The sequence below is a fragment of the Mastigoproctus giganteus genome, chromosome 9 (assembly GCF_048544385.1).
Source record: "Mastigoproctus giganteus isolate SK-2022 chromosome 9, ASM4854438v1, whole genome shotgun sequence".
Taxonomy (NCBI): Eukaryota; Metazoa; Arthropoda; class Arachnida; order Uropygi; family Thelyphonidae; genus Mastigoproctus; species Mastigoproctus giganteus.
Genome location: NC_143583.1, coordinates 128,586,934 through 128,608,058, shown reverse-complemented (window position 1 = coordinate 128,608,058; position 21,125 = coordinate 128,586,934). Strand labels below are relative to the sequence as shown.

Here is a 21,125-nt window from a genome sequence, read left to right as displayed (position 1 = left end):
CGCAGCCCGGTACCAGGCCACAGACCACACTTTGGGAACCCTGTATTAAGGCATAACCACAGATAGGGAATTGGTTCCAGACTTTAAAATAATCTATCTGTCAAAATGCCATGTTTCTATGACAGAACATATTTTAAAAGAGAATTATAAAGGCAAATGATAGCAGTTAATTCACTTTTGCAGTTAGGCTGTGCTTGAAAAGCTATGAGTTATGATCCTCAACAACCTTTATTCATTCTCAGTCTCTTCAAAAAAGATTTGATTTGATTTTGGGTTTACTGGCACAACAGCAACTTAGGCTATAAGTGTGCCAACCACACTTCAAAAAAGACAATAAGATTAAATCATCATTAGATTAAATTTACAGTTACTAACATTTAATGAAATTAAAATTTATTATTTAAAAAAAAAATCATACTGTGTTCTATTTAATTTGAGCTCTTTGTATTCTCATTTGTTCTTAATATAAATTTTTTTCATAAAATTTAATTTTTATCTTATTTGTGCCCTAGTATTATCTAAATAAATACAGTCAGTCCTTGTATAACACGTGTTTACATTACACAAATTCGATCATACACGATTCATAAATAGGGGAACAATATCGTATATAACATTACCGAATTCGCTTATGCATGATTCGCCTTTGTGTTTACAAGAAATGGCAGTCGAACGCGGAATCACCCCAACTGAACGCAACACAATAGGAATGAACAGAAGATTCTGAAAATGTATTTATGTTTTTTATATCGGTGAAGGGAAACACATTTCGCCATAATAACGTAAAAAGCCACACAATTCCAACTATCGGCATTATCGCAAATGCAATTAGATCAAGTTTATTACCAGTAACAGATTCCACTAGCAGAAATGCAACTGAAAATTGTTTTATTGTTTTATGGTAGTAATCCCCAGAAATGTGCTGTAGTAAAATGTGAGCTAGTGAGGTGTTAATAGTGTATCTCCTCATTATGTAATTGTGCTTTATTCCCTAAAAATGAGTAAAATACTTATAAGGTTGAAAAGAAAGCGTCTTGGTGAAGACACTACAGATTCAGAGAGAAAAAGAAAACCAATATCGATAGACAGAGGTGGACTGGGTCAAAAATTCTTAACCAGGAAAATTTGTAGCAGTCTCATACTAGCGTTTATGGCCAAAATTACACCGGCCTCCATCCTCTCCTGGCTTACAGCCCACCGGGGTTTTCCCGGTAAGGCTTAAGGCTAGTCCGCCTCTGTTGATAGAGAAAAAATATGAAATTTTGAAACACTGAGCAAGATGAAGACCATGTGATATTGCACGTGCTACAGGCCTAAATGAGGCAATGTCGAGATTTAGAAAGAATGCAGAGGAAATAAAAACAATTTTCATAGCAGGAACAACTCAAAGTGTAATTAAAATCCATTAGATCAAGACACAAAGAATTGGAAGAGATAGAATGTCTGTTTGAATAGAAGATCAAACAAAGAACAAGTTTGCTTACGATAGAAGCAAAAGCATTAGCAATATTTTATTACGATTATTTATTGTGTTTGGTAATGTTTTGGTTACAAATGTGTGTTCAATCTTGGGTGGTCGGCACCTAACCCTATTTTTCCCCATAGGGCCTGTTATTTATATTGCACGATTTTGCATTGCATGAGGGTTTCTAGGAACACAACTATTGTGTTATACGAGGACTGACTGTATAGGGTTAATGGAATGCAAAACTAAAACTTTAAAATATTTTTATATAATTATATTGTATAATTTGGATTACCCCTCCTTTAGTCAGAATTAGTGAGGGTTTACTATATATAATTATGCATATATACATCATTATGAGTGTACCTGTTATTACATTGAAAGAATGTACAATTTGCTATCTCTGATTTATGATTAAATATTATTTTTGATATGCAAGTCCATCTGGCAAGTTATAATTAGTGCAAAATGAAATTTTGCACTAATTATAACTAATAATTAGTGCAAAAATCTCTATTGGAGATTAAGTTGTTTTATGTAGCTTTCCAGTACTGGATGGTATTTTAACTATAAAGTAAAGTAATGTCCAATAATATACAATTAAGAGATAAAATATGGATATTGAATTTGTTTTTTCATAACTATTGTACTTACTAAGGTGTGGACTGCAAAGCTTGATAATTAAGCATCTTGTAGGGGCTTGACTGAGGTGTGTAAGACCCTGAAGGGGAAATGGACAAGGTAGGCATATTCCAGATAAAACAAGAATTGACTGGGGGGGGAAGAAGAAATGGCATAAATACAATACCTTGGGAAGTAACAAAGCTGGATTTCATGATATTTATCTTTGGGAACCACGTTGTTGATCACTGAATGAAATTTTCCAAGGTTACCAAGGTGGAAAGCATAGTAAAGTTCAAAGTGGAATTTGATGGGCAATGAGAGAAGCATGTGTGACACATCCACTCTGCTTCCTTGCATCATTTAGTCATTTTAACATTAAATCAAATTACTACAGCAAAGTGCACTGCTATGAAAAATATTATTCAAGTGAGACTATTAATAACAGTACCTACCTCAGATTTCCTTCCTTGACTATACAGACTAGGATTTATAAGTAATAAATCATCAGGACAATCTTGGTCATAAATTCCCAAGACCATAGGAGGTAGTGAAGTGAAAAGCACATTGAATAACATTAAATAAAGCTGGTCTATCATTACATTTCCTGTATATCCACAAAAGAACTGGTACCAGAAAATGATAAATATGAATGACTGAAAAAAATAAAAATAAAATAATTGTTAAATATTAGTACAATTAATGAAAACATTTTCAATAAAAAAATTTTTTTTCACATTTATCAATAAACAACAATAATAAAAAAGGTAACTGAAAAACAAAACAATCTCTGAATAATAGCTTAATAATTAGAATGGTGACTAGCTTTTTTAGCATAGAATTAACAACAGCATTCGGTATTCACTGAAAGCAATTTTACAAAACTAGCAATTGATCTATTTCATTTCCTGCTATACTGACAAGTATACCGTATTTAATACATACTGAAAAAATTATTATATGTTCCAATGGACCATTCCAAAATCTTATTTTGATTCATATGACATTAAATCCCCTTTATAAGTTTATGTCCTCTGCTATATATGGATTCCAACTAATTTTATATGCCAATTCCACTCAGGAACTGATTAAGTCTGTTGTCAGACAGAAATATTTCATACATTTATTTATATAGTAGTGCTTACTAAGTTTTTTGTATGTGCTCCTAGATAAAGACTGCATCACCTTTTACATGGTTTTTTTGAATAAACTCTTCTTGATTATCTATGTTGGAAAGTGGCTCTTTCTAATTATTTATTTATTAAATTATTGTAATGTTATTTATTATTGATGTTTCACATCAATAATAAATACCAAGCCAATATAGCCTAATTACCCACTTGACTGTAGCCATTTGAATGGCTACAATCAAATGGCAGCTGTAGAAAGTATGACTGTGATGTCACAATCATACTTCCTGCAGTTACTACTGCAGGAAGTATGACTTCAACAATACAAGTACAGGTGACCCCCCCCCCCCGAGCATGGCTTCACTGTGCGTGGATTCGCAACTACGCAGTAGAAGTCCGTACAACATGGATCGTGCCATACATGGTCCATGGTTCTCATTAGCACAGTGTATCTGACTCAGCCATGTTACCTTATTATATAGTATATAGTTGTTTTAGCATGACTGGTCGGCGCCTCCGTAGCCAGGTGGGAAGGAGCAGCAGTGCATAGCACACGCTTCTTGATTAGACCGGGGTTCGAGCCCGTCGCCACCAAATATGAAGGATGCGGAAAGGTCAGGGAATGACCACCGCATATCCCGGAGCAATATGGCCTTAGTTGCTAATGCTCCTAAAAACCAAAAACAACAGCATGACTGAATTTATAGTGCCACTGATTTCATTCTAAGTGACTGTTATTAGAGACAGCCATTTTGTGGCACTTTGCAGTTTCGCGATCAGTCAAAATTTAGCCTCTCTACATTGTACCAACTTTATTATTACAATATATTTTTCGTTATGCATCTTTCGACTCAGCAGTTCTCAGAAACAGTGTATCATAATACTTGAACGATCCCTTAGTTGGCTTGAATCTTTGCTAGTGACAATGTCAGCGTGAGTTTCCAAGTTGAGTGAAAAGTGACTTCATTGTGTATGTTTTGTCATTGAGTGAATTTATATTTTCTTTAAATAGTAACCCTAATACAATGGCTTCAAAGCATTCATCTACATCCAAAAGTGATTCTGGGAAGAAAAAATCCAGAAATATTCTGTCATTGCATGAGAAAATGATTATTTTGGGGAAAATAGAGCAAGGAAGAATTTATGCATCTTTAGCTAAAGAATGAGTGCAATGAATCATCGATACAAACAATTAAAAAGTGTGAGGACAAAATTAAGGCAAACATTAGGCTGGCAACAAACTCTGCAAGTGCAAAATTCACTTTTGTTAGTCGATGTGATAAGCTTATTGAAAAAAATGGAACAGTTATTGAATGCTTGGATAGAAGAACAAAGGAATAGAAATGTGCCTCTCCATTCTAATATGATCAGGTGCAAGGCCCAATGTATTTATCAATTACGTAAGTCATGCTGCAAGTGCAAATGGTGAATCAAGTTTCAGTGCATCCATGGGATGGTTCAATAGATTTAAAAAAAAAGCAATCTGCACAATATTAAAGTTGTTGGTGAAATTGCTTCTGCCAATGTGGAGGCAGTGAATAATTTTTTATTGGAATTGAAAAATGTAATAGAAGAGAGAGGATATATGGCAGATCAGATTTTTAACTGTGATGAAACTGGACTGTATTAGAAAAAATGCCTGACAGGACATATTTATCCAAAGAAGAATGAGTTGTACCTTGGATTAAAAGTGTCAAAGGACAGAATCACTCTCCTATTTTGTAGTAAAGCTTCTGGTGATTATAAATGCAAACCTTTATTAGTGTATCATTCAGAAAATGCAAGGGCTTTAAAATGAAAAATAAATCCTCTCTTCCCATTTACTGGCGATCGAATAGAAAAGCATGGATGACTGCCTCACTATTTAGTAACTGGTTGAAGCATTGTTTCGTATGTGAAGTTGAAGGATATCTGAAAAATAAGAATTTATCATTTAAGGTGCTCCTTATCTTATTCCAAGTCACCCAGTGTCATTTTTCGATTGCAATCCAAATGTAAAACTTGTGTTTCTTTCTCCAAACACAACATCAATTTTACAGCCCCTAGACCATGGGATCATTTCAACTTTTAAATCTTATTATCTAAGGCAAATCTTGTTGATAAAATTGAAAAATTTCCAGATAAAAATGTGTGCTAATGGTGTGCTGAATTCACAATACTAACAGTCATGCACTGAAATGAAGAAGTCAACTCTGAAGAACTGCTGGAAGAAGCTACTCCCTGAAACAGGAAGTGACTCATGAGACTTCAATATTATTCAGACAGAAGTTGAGAAAATTTTTAAACTTCCAAACATTATTGGAGGTGAAGGATTTAGTGATACAGGGTGGGAAGAAATTTTAGAACATTGTGTTGAGAAAATTATTAAACTTTCAAACATTATTGGAGATGCCCTATATCACTAAATTGGATTTAGTGATATAGGACAGGAAGAAATTTTAGAACATATTCTAAAATTTAGAACATATTCATTCCCATCAGGAGGAATTAAAAAATGAGGAGTTAGAAGAACTACTGGACTCCAATAACAATGTCTGTGAAGAAAAAGAAAAAAATGAAGAGCAGAAGAAACCTGAACTAACAAACGGGTATATCAGAGATTCTAAAAACAGCCAAGTTCCTGAAGGAGAAGATTATGCAGGAAGATCCTGATTTTCATAGGAGTACGATAATTAAGAGAGGCATTGATGATATTATGGTTTACTATGTTGACATGAGAAAGATCATGACAAAACAGACAGACAAAAATTATGGATTTTGTAAGTCAATTTTCAAAAGCATGTTTACCTTCTGCTAGCAGTTTCCTCAATTGAACGTTTCTTCATGTGTTGGTAAGTCATGGTCAATTAAAAGTTTTATTTCATTTTTTTTTTCCTTTTTTTCAGCATGCAGTTTTATTTTAAATTTAGGTAGGAATTCATTTCGATTCCATAATGGAAGCGTATACCTTCCTGTTAAGTTTCTGTTGTTTCCATAATTTAGTTTTGATTTTTTGGGGGTTTAGTTTTCTTTCATCGTGTTTTCTTTTACATAATGGCCCTTTACATTTACGTTAGAGACAAGAACTCACTGTCACTCAATTGGATCAATGGAATGAGAGATGAGAAATTATGGAGAAAGCCAGTCTCACTGTTCATTTTGGAAATTTTCACTCCAGCAAAAATTAGCATGGAAAAATATTACTTCCGTGGTATTTTTTGTTGGAATACATTTTAAATGATAAAGTGAAATTGTTAATTTCTTTTAAAAATAAACTGTACTATTTGTAACATAGATTATGGTTTTAATTTTCTACATAAAGTTTCAGAACATAACCCCATTTTTCCGTAACAACAGTACCCCACCGAACGCAGGATCGCCATGCACGGATGTTGGTTGGAACGTAACCCCCACGCTCGGCAGCGGTCACCTGTATTTGATTACAAATACTTGTATTGTAGCAATGTTTGATTACAAACACTTGTATTGTTGCAATTATACTTGTATGATTACAACAATTCAACGCTGTCGGAAGCTGCAGCTGACACCACTTCTGGTCGCATTTTTCTTGACCAATCAGATTTACTCAGTTGAGGTGCCCCCAAGGATGTTTCACATAAAAAAATAAAAATAAAACCACATCATTTGTCCATCCCCTCTGATAATTTTCTTAATCCTTTCTTTAAATTTACCAACTTTGCTGACTTCCACAACATTAGATGGAAGTTTGTTCTAACAATCACTCTGATAGAAAGCAAGTCTTTACACATTTATCTTGCAGCCATCTTTTTTCAGTTAGTTTATATCCCCTTATGTGTATCATCCAAGCAAAAGTAAAGATACTATTAGCATTTAATTTATTCAATCCATTTAAAGCCTTAAACACTTCAATTGAGTTTCCTCACAGGTACCAGTTTCCAGATATTGCAATTTGCTGAATTGAAATCTTCCTTGGTAAGAGTACCCTTTTTTTGCCCATGACTAACCTTGTTACTCTTCTATATATTCTAACAGATCCATAACCTTCTTAAAATGAGGCCTCCAGACTATGCAGTATTCATGATGTGGCATAACCATTGCTTTATACAATGGGATAATAACCTGTTTATTCCTTCTGGCAAAATTTCTGTGTATATATATATATATATATATATATCCTTGACTGAATCCCATGAGCTGTCCTAGAAACACTTGTCTTAACTGTTACTAAAATCTAAGATGCTGTCAGAACAGCTGTTTTGAAGCTTTCTGGCTTCTTGTCAGCTGGCAGGTGATCTCTGTTAGCAAATATATGCTGAAATGTGAATAATGCATTTTGTTTAAGTGAACAGCCAAGTGGTGTATGGAAAAAAAAATGTCAAGGTATCTGCCCCTGAATGGAAAGTCTCTCTCTCTCTCTCTCTCAATGATATCAAACTCAGGTAAAACATACAAACTTTATATGCTTTCAACTTCTGCATTGAAATGTACCCCTACAATCCTGGAAATTAAACAAAAGTTTTACTTCCGTACATCACTTGGCTGTTCGTTTAGGCAAAATACATTATTCACAGTTAGGCATATGTCTGCTAATAGAACCAACCATCAGATTCGTCTCTATTTGATTGAGATAAGAACCCAGTGAGCTCCAAAACAATTTGTCCTAGTGGTGTCTCAGATTTTTAAATGTATAGTGGATTTGCCTTTTCTGGTGATGCCATACAGTTTAAAAGATATCAGCAACTTAGGGAGGACTATGGGTAACAGCACTTGTCACCTAAGTTGAACTTAGTACAAGCCATAAAGATTGAATAATCAGCTCTCAGTCTTCAGTGAGAGCAGAAAATCTCTGCATGACTGGAATTGAATATACCTTTGAGAAACTATAGCAGTGCGATTTCTTTTATAAAAAAATAGCAAAAGATCAACAATGGGTGGAAGACCACACAACATAACAATCAATGAGTATTTAGAGCTGGGTTAGTTTATATCTCCTTATGTGTATCATCCAAGAAAGAGAAAAGATGCTATTAGCATTTGTTTAATTTATTACAAAAGTTAACACTTAAGGAATCACAGGCTTAAAGTCTCCTAGTTATCCAAATAATAATCACAAATAAGATCAAAATTGATGTGCACATCATGGAGGTCATACTTTTTCAAGCTTTCCTACCTCTCCATTTTCCTTTCTTTTCCTAGTTTCAGCTTTCCGCATAAAATTTAATTTATGAAAGCAGAATTAAAATATGATTATAAATTATAAAGAAATTATAATTTATAATCATATTATAAATTACAACATTTTAAGAAAAATTATAAAGAATTTTTTTTTATTTGTGCTTATTACAAAAGAAAATGTGGACAGGGTTTTAGATAGCTTCAAAATTAAGTTCCTTTTCATTTGAAGTAGTGCATAACAATGTGTTTTGTGTATCTAAAATTGTATAATGTATAAGATCTGTCTTTATAATTTATTTTACCAGGCACCTCCATAGCCAGGTGGGCAGGAGCAGCAGTGCATAGCACACGCTTCTTGATTAGATCGGGGTTCGAGCCCGTGCCCACCAAATACAGAGGATGCAGAAAGGTCAGGGAATGACCACCGCATATCCCAGGAGCAACATGGCCTTAGTTGCTAATGCTCCTAAAAACCAAATAACAAACAAACAATTTATTTTTACCAATTCAAGGTCATTCGGGGGTTCATCATGGAGTTGGTGAGAAAATCTGAGATGGTAATAGTTTATTTGGGTAATCTGACTCAATAAAAAAAAAAAAAAAAAAATTTATATATATATATATAAAAGTTTTGGAATAAATATTCACAAAGCATGCAATACTTAAACTTGGCAAATTAAGCTTAGAAACATTTATCACCAGTACAATATTCCAGCAAGCTTAAAGCATAACAATTTTGATTTCTTGTCATCATGACAGTTATATAAGTAGTTAAAACCATGATACAATTTACTGATGCTCGAAACATTACTAAGACTTTAGTAAGTGTACATACAGACACTTACTAAAGTCAAGCAAGAGGCTGATCATAGACTAAAACTGTGTGTACTAAAGTACATACAGACACTTACTAAAGTCAAGCAAGAGGCTGATCATAGACTAAAACTGTGAGATTTTCTTTGAGGCTGCATTCTGTGAACAAAAATTTCCTTTAAAATAGAGTAAAATACTTTGGCCTACCTCAGCCTTCAATGTTATAAGCAACTGTTTCATTTTATGCATGTATTTTGTTTGCGTAATTTGCTTAAAAGGGAAAAAGATGAATTTCCTATGATATCATTCCCTAAAAGGCTATAGGAAAATAACCTTTATTTTTCTGGTTTCTGATATCCATCTTGTTTCCCTAACTGAAGTTAATTTGTTAGTTATAATGAAGAATCATGCTACATTAGTCATGCATGAAAAATCATGCTAGTTTTCTTGCAGTGCAGCTCTTCCATAACAGTCTAGTGGTTTTGTCACTTGTCTTTCATTTGGTGAAGTCCAGGTTTGAGTCCTGTCAATGACCAGAGGAATTTCTAAATTTCTCTTCAGTTAGCCAATCTCAGGTTGAGGGGGTTAAGATTCTCCCATGAATTATTCAGAGTTTATCAGCCATTGAATCGAACATGGAATTGTGGGCATACAGCAGTGCCTGCACACCTCAGAAACATAATTACCAGCATACAATAATAAAATACTTCAAAATTTTTATGATAAGTTCATTCATTTGGGATATGGGAGAATTAATTCGACAAAACTTCAAGCAAAGCCTTGCTTTGTTTCCACAACAGTGCTGCAGAATTCTGAATAAGTGATAACCTGATGGTGCAAGGTTTCGGTGTACATGAAATATTTTTCCAAACCAAACTCCTCAATTTTACCACAAGTTATCAAAACAGCATGAAGAAGTGTGCTGTTTTGATGAAAAATAAAATAATTGTAGTTAGTCAAATTTTTCTTGCAGTACAGCTCTTCCACGACAGTTTAGTGGTTTTGCCACTTGTCTTTCATTTGGAGTGGTCCAGGTTTGAGTCCTGTAAATGACTAGAGGAATTTCTAAATGTCTCTTCAGTTAGCCAATCACAGGTTGAGGTGTGTTGGAATTCTCCCACGAATTATTCAGTCTATCAGCTGATGAACTGAACATACACTAGTGCAGACATAATATACTGTTCAACAGTGCAATTTAGTCTAAGTCGCTGATGCTCCTAAAAACAACTTGCAATGCAGTGCTCAAACTTAGGAATTGCTGGCAGTAAATTTTTGCTGTGTTAATTCTTTTTTTAGGCTGATATAATTCAAAAATAAACCACATCTTGAATATCCCCTCTAATACATGGCAAAATTCTTCAAGTGAAGATCATCTCTTGGTCAAATGTAGCAGACTAGTGCCAGAAGGCATAAACCCACTCTTGATTATACTTAATACTGTAATAAAACATCCATATTTCAACCAACAATGAGTTGTAAGCAGTCGAAAATTGTCTGGTGACAGCACACGTGCACTGGCTTTGATTTTTTTGATTTGATAGTTGTTGGCGCATCGGCTTCTGTGGCCATATTGCACCTCCCAAGGTTTTTGTAGTACTTTGATCCAAGCCCGAGGCGGGAATCGAACCCGCGACCTTTGGGTTGCTGGGAAGGTACTTTACCCACTCGGCTAGCCCGGTCGGCACATGCACTGGCACTCTCAGAATTTTCCTAGGGAGGGAAGGTGCTAAAGCAATGTTATGGGGAATCATTAAGCAGTAAAAAATCCACATTAGTTTGACCATTGGGAGAAAACCCCTTTAGCCCCTGCTTAGGACTGCCACTGCACAATGTCAGACCCACCTGCCAAGTTTCAGGCTAATGGAACCACATCTTATTCCCAGCCACTGTAAAAGCTGATGAATAGTGAATAGGCCAAACTGAGTTTTTAGATATGATCGTGAACAAGTACAGTCAGTCGAAACTTCTCCAAATGCATCTATCAGAAGATCACTATTGAATTGAACAGGTTGTCGCAAATGCATTAGCAGAGGCATTTGATGCAAGAAAGCAAGCTTATGCAGCATCAGCCAAAAAAAAAAAAAAAAAAACACCACTTCCACTTCACCCCTCTGTTCGTTCAAAATATCTGTCCAGCTGAGCCTTAAACTTATTTAGGCTATCAACTTCCACGACAAGGGTTGGAAGTCGGTTCCACCAACCAACCACTCGCTGGTTAAAGGCAAATTTCCACACGTCTATCCTACATCTGTCTTTCCCCAATTTGAATTTATGCCCTCTCAGGTGATTATTCTGAGCAAGAGGAAGAATCCCATCAGCATTGAGCATGCTCAAACCATTCAATGCTTTATACACCTCTATCAGATCACCTCGCCGGTGCCTAGTCTCCAGACACTGTAATTTGCAAAACTTAAGCCTTTCTTCGTAAGAGCACCCCTTTGTTCCATTCACTAATCTTGTTGCCCTTCTCTGTACTCGTTCCAGCAGCTCTACATCCTTCTTGAAATGAGGCCTCCAAACCTGTATACAGTACTCTAGGTGTGGCCTGACCATTGCCTTATACAAGGGAATAATCACCTCCTTATCCCTGCTAGAAAAATTCCTATATATCATTGACAATACACCATGAGCTACTCTTGCAGCCCATCTGCACTGCTCAGAGAACTTCATATTTGCCTGCACAACCACCCCCAGGTTCCTTTCATTCTCTACCACTGTCAGTGTAGTACCACAGAGTTGATACGTTGCTCTGGGGTTGCTGTTTCCCATGTGTAGTACTTTACATTTGTCAATGTTAAACTTCATTTGCCACCTCTCAGCCCATCTGCTCAACCTTTCCAGATCCTGTTGCAGCAGCATAGTGTCAGTAGTGTCCTTGACAACCCTGCCTACCTTTATATCATCTGCAAACTTCGACATTAAGCTTGATATACCCTCATCAATATCATTTATGAATACAGAAAACAATAATGGACCCACACTGAGCTCTGAGGGACTCCACTAATAACATTAGTCCACGACGAGCAGTGTCCATTGATTACCACTCTCTGTCTTCTCCCCCTCAGCCACCCCTTTATCCACAGCAGTAATTTGCCTCCAATGCCACACTGCTCCAATTTGTGCAGCAGTCTTCCATGTGAAACAGTATCAAAAGCCTTTCTAAGATCCAAGTATATAATATCAAAGTTATTCCCTGCATCCAGTTCCTTTGTGACTGCATCATAGTATCCACTCAAATTGGTCAGGCAAGACTTCCCCTTAACAAAACCATGCTGTGTCCGAGCTATAGCTGAAGTCTTGTCTAAATGATCCTGCAGTGCTTCTTTAACTAGTGCCTCCATTAATTTTCCTGGAACAGAGGTTAAACTCACAGGTCTATAATTACTTGTGTCAGCCTTTGATCCTCCTTTGTGAATTGGATTGACATTTGCACATCTCCAGTCTGTGGGTACCTCCCCTGAGTCCAAGGAAGCTCTCATAATTATGGCTAAGGGTCTGCTTGCTTCCTTTGCTGCCTCCTTTAATATAACTGGATAGATCCCATCCACCCCGGGTGCCTTTCTTGTGTTTATCTTCAACAATTTCTCCTCCACTTTACTCTCAGTTATTACAAGATTCTCTAGCTTACTGCTAGAGTTGAATACACCTCTGGCTTTCCCCTCGCTAAATAACTCCTCATGTGTGAATGTCGATGCAAAATATTCATTTAGTTTGTTAGCTACCTGAGCAGGATCATCAACAGTTGAACCATCGATATCAAGTGGACCAATCTGATTCATCCCCTTCCTTCTAGAGTTTACATAAGTAAAGAACTCTTTGCTGTTTTTCTTTGCATCCCTTGCCAAAGATTTCTCGTAATCTGCCTTCGCCTGCCTAACCTCCTTTGTAACTTGGTTACAGATCAACTATATAGGCTTCTGTGTCATGTGTTAATTTGTATGTATCCCATGCATGTTTCTTCTCTGCCATATGCCTCATCAGTTCATCTGACATCCACTTAGGCCTAAACCTTGAACAATATTTCTTAGTTGGTATGTATAGCCTAGTAGCTTCCAAGATAAGTTTTTTGAATGCTTCCCATTTTGTATTTGCTGTTGGTAACATCATCGGTTGGTCCCACTGTATAGAATTTAAATACTGTCTCAGTCCATCGTAGTCGCCTTTACGAAAGCAATAACCCTTCCCTTTACCCCTAATGGTAGTTACCTCTTTGAGTAAATCCCACTTCAGCACACTGTGATCACTGCCACCTAGTGGTTCATTTATCTGCAGATTCTTAATGCATGAAGAATCACTGCTGATAATCAAATCAAGAGTATTCTTCCCTCTAGTTGCCTCCGGAACATGCTGATGTAGAAAACAATCATCCAATAAATCCACAAAAGCCTTGCTAGTGTGTGAGTGACCAGCCCCCAAATTCCAGTCAATATCTGGGAAATTAAAATCTCCCATTATAAGACTCTCTGATTTACTGGCCCACTCTATTTCCCTGTACAGTATCTTATTATACTCATCAGAGTCATTAGGCCTATAGCACACTCCTACTCTCAATTTTGATCTCCCAATGCTTATGTCACACCAAACTGACTCGACACTGCACTGTCCAGCGATGTCCACTGGCTTCACTTCCTTGGATTTTATGTATTTCTTAACTAATAGCATAACCCCTCCTACCTTCCTATCCAGACTATCCTTTCTGTAGACGTTGTACTCCCCAAATTCCAGTTCTGCATTCCTTATATCTGTGTGACACCACGTCTCTGATATCCCAACAATATCTGCCTTTGATGTTTTGAGCAATACCTCAAATTCATCAAATTTATTTACTAAACTCCTAGCATTGGTGTACAGTACACGCAAGTATATATGCACCTATTTCTATTCTTAGCTACCCTAACACAACCCATGTGTTTATTGTACCGCAATGACTCCCGGCAGTCTCTGAAATATCCTGCATCTTGTTTTTCAGGCTTCTGCTCATTCCAATAGAAGCAATGCAAGAATCTCTTTCACCTCTGCCAGTGGCTACTGTTAATCTATTCATCTTTGTCTCCCCCCAAGCTAGCAGTTTTCCGACCCACCTAACACTGCCTCGATAGCATCAGCAAATATTCTTGCACCCTTTCTATTTAAGTGTATCCCATCCCTGTAGAAGCAATCTCTCCTGTTAATAAGTACAGTCCAGGCTGAAAAAAATTCTACCCCTTGAGCCTTGCACAATCTTTCCAGGGACGAATTGATCGACAAGGCTCTCATCATATACTCCCTCCTATTGTGTCTGGGCAGAATTGCAGACACTTTCAAATTCAACCCTATTTCACGGCTTTTTTTCAACAGTGACCTGTACTTGTTAAGCAATTCTGCCAGTCTCCTACTCTTGATATCATTAGTGCCAACGTGTACAACTATATCACCTTTTGTGCCCTTAAAAGATGATATCTGCTCTACAACATCATCAACCTTTGCCCCTGGCAGACATACCCTGGTCCTGTTCCAATGCTTCACAGGTAAGCTGTAATCACCAGATCTTAAATTCTCTCACCATATACAACTTGAATGTTTTCTTCGCCACAACCATCTTATTCATTTTTTAATGTTTAAAGAACAGAGCACTGTTAACTACAATAATAAAACCTACCCATAGGTTTTATTATTGTTGATGAATGTCTACACAAATTAGCATAGAAATATTCCATATGATGTTCACAGACACATCTATGTGTCTGTTAACTACAATAATAAAACCTACCCATAGGTTTTATTATTGTTGATGAATGTCTACACAAATTAGCATAGAAATATTCCATATGATGTTCACAGACACAAGTATAAACAGAACCAGAGTTTAGCAATGTAACAAAACAACATTACTTATGAAGTAAACTGACACTTCTGTTATCAAGCTATGTTTTGTTATTTAAAATATATCTGCTTGAAGCTCAGCCATCTATGCTAACTCTAAAAAATTGTGAACAATATCCTTTTATTCAACTAATTCATTGTTTACATTTATTAACAAAAATTTGTTATTTTTATTTCACAAGGAAAATTTTAATTTATTTGAATTAACTAATTTATTATTATTATACTTGGAGGCTTTCAATGCTGCTGAAATATTGAAACCAATCACCAAGTGTGCAATGAGAGAGGAATTAAAGCCTTCTGGAGTTTAGTCTATTCAGTTCCCTTTCCCCTCCTGCACAATGATGCATTAATTATGGCACATTATTATGAAAAAAATCTTGAGAGGTCAGGTAAGAAATACATTATTTCAAATGATTATTATAAGTAATAAATAAAATAGCATTTATTCAAAACTGTACAAATAAATGTGAGAGTAAATACACATCAAGAAATGTGAGTTTTTAAGTATATCAGAACAACCATGAAAAATGGTGTGCATGCATTAACAACAAGGAAACATTCAACATGCATTCAACGATGAAAAAGGTGTCTTCACATCATAATCACAGCTGTGAAATCACATTACATATTTGGAAGAATTATAAATTCCCTAATGAAATTTTAAAAGAAATTATGAACTGCTACTTTCCAACACAATTTTATGTTCGTGCAGTGTTCATGAAGATCTCTGTACAAGCAGAAAAGCAATGAAACTTATTCACAGATTTATGAAAAATTTGGAATTGCTGGTTCTGAATATTGTTTTTGGCAAGCAAAGTTAACATCTTAAAGAAGTTAAATATAACGGCATAATTTTAAGGGGTGGTTGAGGGGAAGAAGACAGAGAGTGGTAATCAATGGACACTGCTCATCGTGGACTAATGTTATTAGTGGAGTCCCTCAGGGTTCAGTATTGGGTCCATTATTGTTTTCTGTATTTATAAATGATATTGATGATGGTATATCAAGCTTAATGTCCAAGTTTGCTGACGATACGAAGGTTGGCAGGGTTGTCAAGGACACTACTGACACTATGCTACTGCAACAGGATCTGGAAAGGTTGAGCAGATGGGCTGAGAGGTGGCAAATGAAGTTTAACATTGACAAATGTAAAGTACTACATATGGGAAACAGCAACCCCAGAGCAACGTATCAACTCTGTGGTACTACACTGACAGTGGTAGAGAATGAAAGGGACCTGGGGGTGGTTGTGCAGGCAGATATGAAGTTTTCTGAGCAGTGCAGACAGGCTGCAAGAGTAGCTCATGGTGTATTGTCAATGATATATAGGAATATTTCTAGCAGGAATAAGGAGGTGATTATTCCCTTGTATAAGGCAACGGTCAGACCACACCTAGAGTACTGTATACAGGTCTGGAGGTTTCATTTCAAGAAGGATGTAGAGATGCTGGAACAAGTACAGAGAAGGGCAACAAGATTAGTGAAAGGAACAAAGGGGTGCTCTTACGAAGAAAGGCTTAAGTTTTGCAAATTACAGTGTCTGGAGACTAGGCACCGGCGAGGTGATCTGATAGAGGTGTATAAAGCATTGAATGGTTTGAGCATGCCCAATGCTGATGGGATTCTTCCTCTTGCTCAGAATAATCACCTGAGAGGGCATAAATTCAAATTAAGAAAAGACAGATGTAGGATAGACATGAGGAAATTTGCCTTTAGCCAGCGGGTGGTTGGTTGGTGGAATAGACTTCCATCCCTTGTCGTGGAAGTTGATAGCCTAAATAAGTTTAAGGCTCAGCTGGACAGGTATTTCGAACGAACAGAGGGGTGAAGTGGAAGTGGTTATTTTTTATTTATTTATTTTTTTTTTGGGCTGATGCTGCATAAGCTTGCTTTCTTGCATCAAATGCCTCTACTAATGCTAATGCTAATTCATCAAGTAATTTTAAATAGGATAATCAGTTTGTGAAAGCTGATTTCCAAATTATAAAATAAACTACAACAAAAATTTCAACCAAAGATTAAACAAATAATGCTCACTGTACCTACAATTTCTTTCAAGTACAGGCAGCATTATTTGTTTAATGGCATTCATAAACCATTTTTCCTCAGAAATTCTATGAAGAAAAAGAAACATAAGAACAAGTCTTTAGTTTTTCACATTTGAACAAAGGAAAACTGCAGTAAAATCACACACAAAATGTCATCTGCAGTGAAAATTAGTTTTCAGTCTTTGTTGTTGTGTTTAATGACACATAGGCTACTTGGGCCATATTGTGTCTTTCTAATGGTGAATATGAAATAACTATATTTTATTATATATTCCTATCCGGTTTAGGAAAGTAAATAGTTCTTTTTTATTAGGATCATCTCCCAGAATCTGCGTTAAATTTATTGATGTCTGCATATTAGTAAACGATTTAAAAGTGTCTAAGCGGATGTTTTGAAAGTGGGGAACAGTCCACTAAAATGACGAATGGTCAGTTGTACTTGACATGATGTACATTGTGGAGCACTTTCATTAGTTAACAGATACAGGTGAGTGAGATGAGTATGCCCAATCCTGAGCCTTCCTAAAATTGTTTCTTCTCGTCTGCTTTTCTGGAAGCTGGAGGACCACAGCTTTGGTTCCGGTTTTATTTGGTAGAGTTTATTTCCTGGATAACCTTTCCAGATTAATGACCAGCTGTTATAACATGCTTTATGGATAATGTGTTTGTAATCTGTATATGGAACTTGAAAATTCTGCGAAATAGTGGTTTCTGGTTGTTTGGCTGCATGATCTGCTCTTTCATTGCCGGCTATTCCAGAATATCCTGGGATCCAGCAGAATGTCATAGTTTGGTTCAATTCCTTACAGGCAAGTAGCTTAGAATGAATCTGTTTTATTACAGGGTGAGAGGAGTTGGTATTAGTATTTATGGCAGAGACAGCACTGAGTGAGTCAGTGTATATTAAAGTAGTCGTAATTAAAAATTCAGTTATCCGATCAAGAGCTAAATTAATAGCATAAAGCTCAGCAGTAAAGATACTGCATTCTGTTGGTAATGAAACAGAAATGGTGAATGAAGGGAAGACTGCTGCAGCACCTACTTGGGTCTCAGTTTTTGATCCATCTGTATAGATTTTACAGGCCTCTGAGTTAGAAGAGTGAGTTTCATGTAACTGTGCAATATTGGAGGGCAACAAGGTGTTCTTACCCCACTGTTGAAAATAATCGTCGTAATTAACAGAACTATTTGTCCAAGGCGGATCAGGAGGTGTCATGTCCTGAAATATATTGCTGATGTCTATATTCCATGCTTGAGTGAGTTCTTTAAGTCTAAATGCAGCAGGTTGGTTTTCATTTGGCTTACTGTTATAAAATGACTCATTCGGTATTATACAGATATTTCCAACTAGGGTGGGAGGGAAGACTGCAAATTTTTGCGGCGTACATCAAAAGTAATGTTTTCCTCTGAAGATGTAAAGGTGGTTCATGAGCTTCGATATAAAGGCTCTGAACTGGGGAGGTTCTGAAAGCCCCTAGAGAAACTCTCAGCGCACTGTGCTGGATCGTATTCAATCGCTCTAAAGTAGTTCTTCTCGCAGAGTCATACACTGGAGAGCCATAGTCTAAGCGGGACCTGATTAGACCTCGATAAAGATGGATCAGGGTATGTCGATCAGCACCCCATGACATAGATGACACACACCGGAGAATATTCAACTTTTTCAAACAGATAGTTCTAAGATAAGCCACATGTGCTTTAAAGTTCAGTTTCTTATCCAGTACGAGACCAAGAACACGGACAGTGTGAACAAGAGGAATTGAAATGTTATTGATCTTTAGCTCAGGATCGGGATGTAGTGAGCGTAATTTGCAAAAATGAGTAGTGGTGGATTTCTGCTCAGCTAGGCGGTATCCATTACGTAAGGTCCATGATTCTATTCTGGCGAGAGCAATTTGTAACTGTCTTTCAACAGTATTCATACTTTGTGACTGGCAGGATATGGTGAGGTCATCTGCATACATGTATATTTGGATGGTTTTTGGAAGTTCTTCCAATATGTTGTTGACCCGAATCGCAAATAGAGTAGCACTCAGTATGGAACCCTGTGGAACACCCTCTTCTTGAATGTGAGTTGTTGATAGCGCGTTTTGGTATCGGACTTGAAAGGTGCGTAACCTTAAAAAGTTCTGGATAAATTGTGGAAGGTAGCCTCTCAGTCCCTACTGATGTATATCTTTAATAATACCATGACGCCAAGTGGTATCAAATGCTTTCTGAATATCTAGGTTCACCATCACCAGATGTTGTCTCATGACAAAAGCGTTACGTATGTTAGATTCAATTTTGAGTAGTAAATCTAGGGTAGATCTGTTTTTACGCAAGCCATATTGGTGATCGGAAAGAACGTTTTGGGAGTCTAGAACCCAGATGAGCCTTTTATGCACCATCCTTTCAAAGATTTTGCCCAAACAGCTTGTCAATGATATTGGTCTATAATTTTCAACTATGGAAGGATCTTTATCTGGTTTTAGAACAGCACAAATATAGGAATGACGCCATGAGAGAGGATATGTATTTTCTGCGAAGATCCGGTTATAAAAGTGTAATAGTATATAGAGATCGGCTTCACATAGATGCTTAGGTTTCAGTCTGCCTCAGTAATAGAGAGAATATAATTTTCACTTCACTTAGTATTTCCATGTTGGATTTTATGAATTCAATACCTACATTATTGACATTTATAGAATACATTAATCCTATGTGTATTAGTTATATCTCTATAGCATATTTCCATTTTTATTCATGTTTATTGAAAGAAACCAATATACTCGAGTAATGCATGTATGCAGATATAGTTCAGATTTATGAAAAATTTTCATAAATTTCAGAGTAAAAAATAAACAAAAAAGGGGGCAATGGCTTCATAAAGTCTTTTTTTTTTTAAATTAAGAATTATTTTAAAAAAATCAAAAATACAAAGAATTACTCACGGCATTTTTATAGAAAAAATACAAGATTGTGCGTGCTAATCGATCATAACACCAATGACCATGAACTAACAAAAGACGTTCTAGATAACGGAAACGGGCTAAAGCAAAGTCACTGGCCATTACTGCCTGCATTCCTTCTTGTCCACTTATTCCTACACCTACATCAGCAGTCTGAATCATGCTAACATCGTTAGCACCATCACCTAATGGAAAACATTAATTGGTTGATAAATTAAGTATAATGCTGTTCAGCAATTAAACATTACTCTATCAAATTACAAGAATTAATGCATTTTGAATGAAAGATTAGGTTAACTTTATTTTAAATTTATAAAAAGTTTATAATATCTTACTAGAACATAATTTGCATTTTTTTTTATTGTGATGACAATACAATCCCTTTCCATCATTGCTTGGTTTGCACTCATTTGTATCTACTGAATTATTGCAGATTTTGAGGAAATTTATTCTCTCAACAATATGCATCACTGAAGGTGTCAGACAGACTGACACAGAGAGAGAGAGAGAGAGAGAGAGAGAGAGAGAGAGAGAGAGAGAGAGAGAGAGAGAGAGCAATTTTTCAAGAAACTCTGATAATTCAGTAGACATAAGATGGTGAAGAAACTAATAATAACAGAAGTGGTAGCTCCTATCCATGAGAAATTGTTCTATATCCTTCAAAATAAGTGCTTTACTGGAAAATCAATATATATACAGGAAACGCTTGATTAATGCGGTTTTGAACAATGCGGTTTTAATTAGTGCGCAAAATTTTTTTGATACTATCCCCTTAATATATGCGTTATCAAATTTGATTAGTGCGCTGTTTTTTTCTTGCGGTGCTTGGCAATCACAACGGCGCCTAAAGCGGCAAATACGTGATACGCACTCGACAGGGTCTTCTAACTTAAATGAATGGGAATCGACTCCAAAATGCTCGACAGCAGCACCCCATACCACTCTGAAATTGAAATTTGCTCTGGTAACTCATATTCTTTTATTCTTTTATTATTAATATTAAACTTCTTTAATATTATGATATTAAAGAAGCAGTTGAGAACATACACAAATCGTGGGAAGAAATGACGAACACCTGCATGAGAGCTGTCTGGCA

General features: G+C 36.2%; 1 protein-coding gene across 1 annotated transcript in view; it reads right to left on the bottom strand.

Annotated features, from left to right (window-relative positions):
• The window catches only part of LOC150080720 (phospholipid-transporting ATPase VA), a 380,422-nt gene that overhangs the window by 37,243 nt on the left and 322,054 nt on the right, over positions 1–21,125 (bottom strand). Inside the window, exons 18-19 of the mRNA XM_090381627.1 lie at positions 20,012–20,214; positions 2,542–2,742 (exon numbers count right to left, since the gene is read on the bottom strand). Of these exons, the coding sequence (XP_090237753.1) occupies positions 2,542–2,742; positions 20,012–20,214 (404 nt within the window). The remainder of the gene's footprint in view (positions 1–2,541; positions 2,743–20,011; positions 20,215–21,125) is intronic.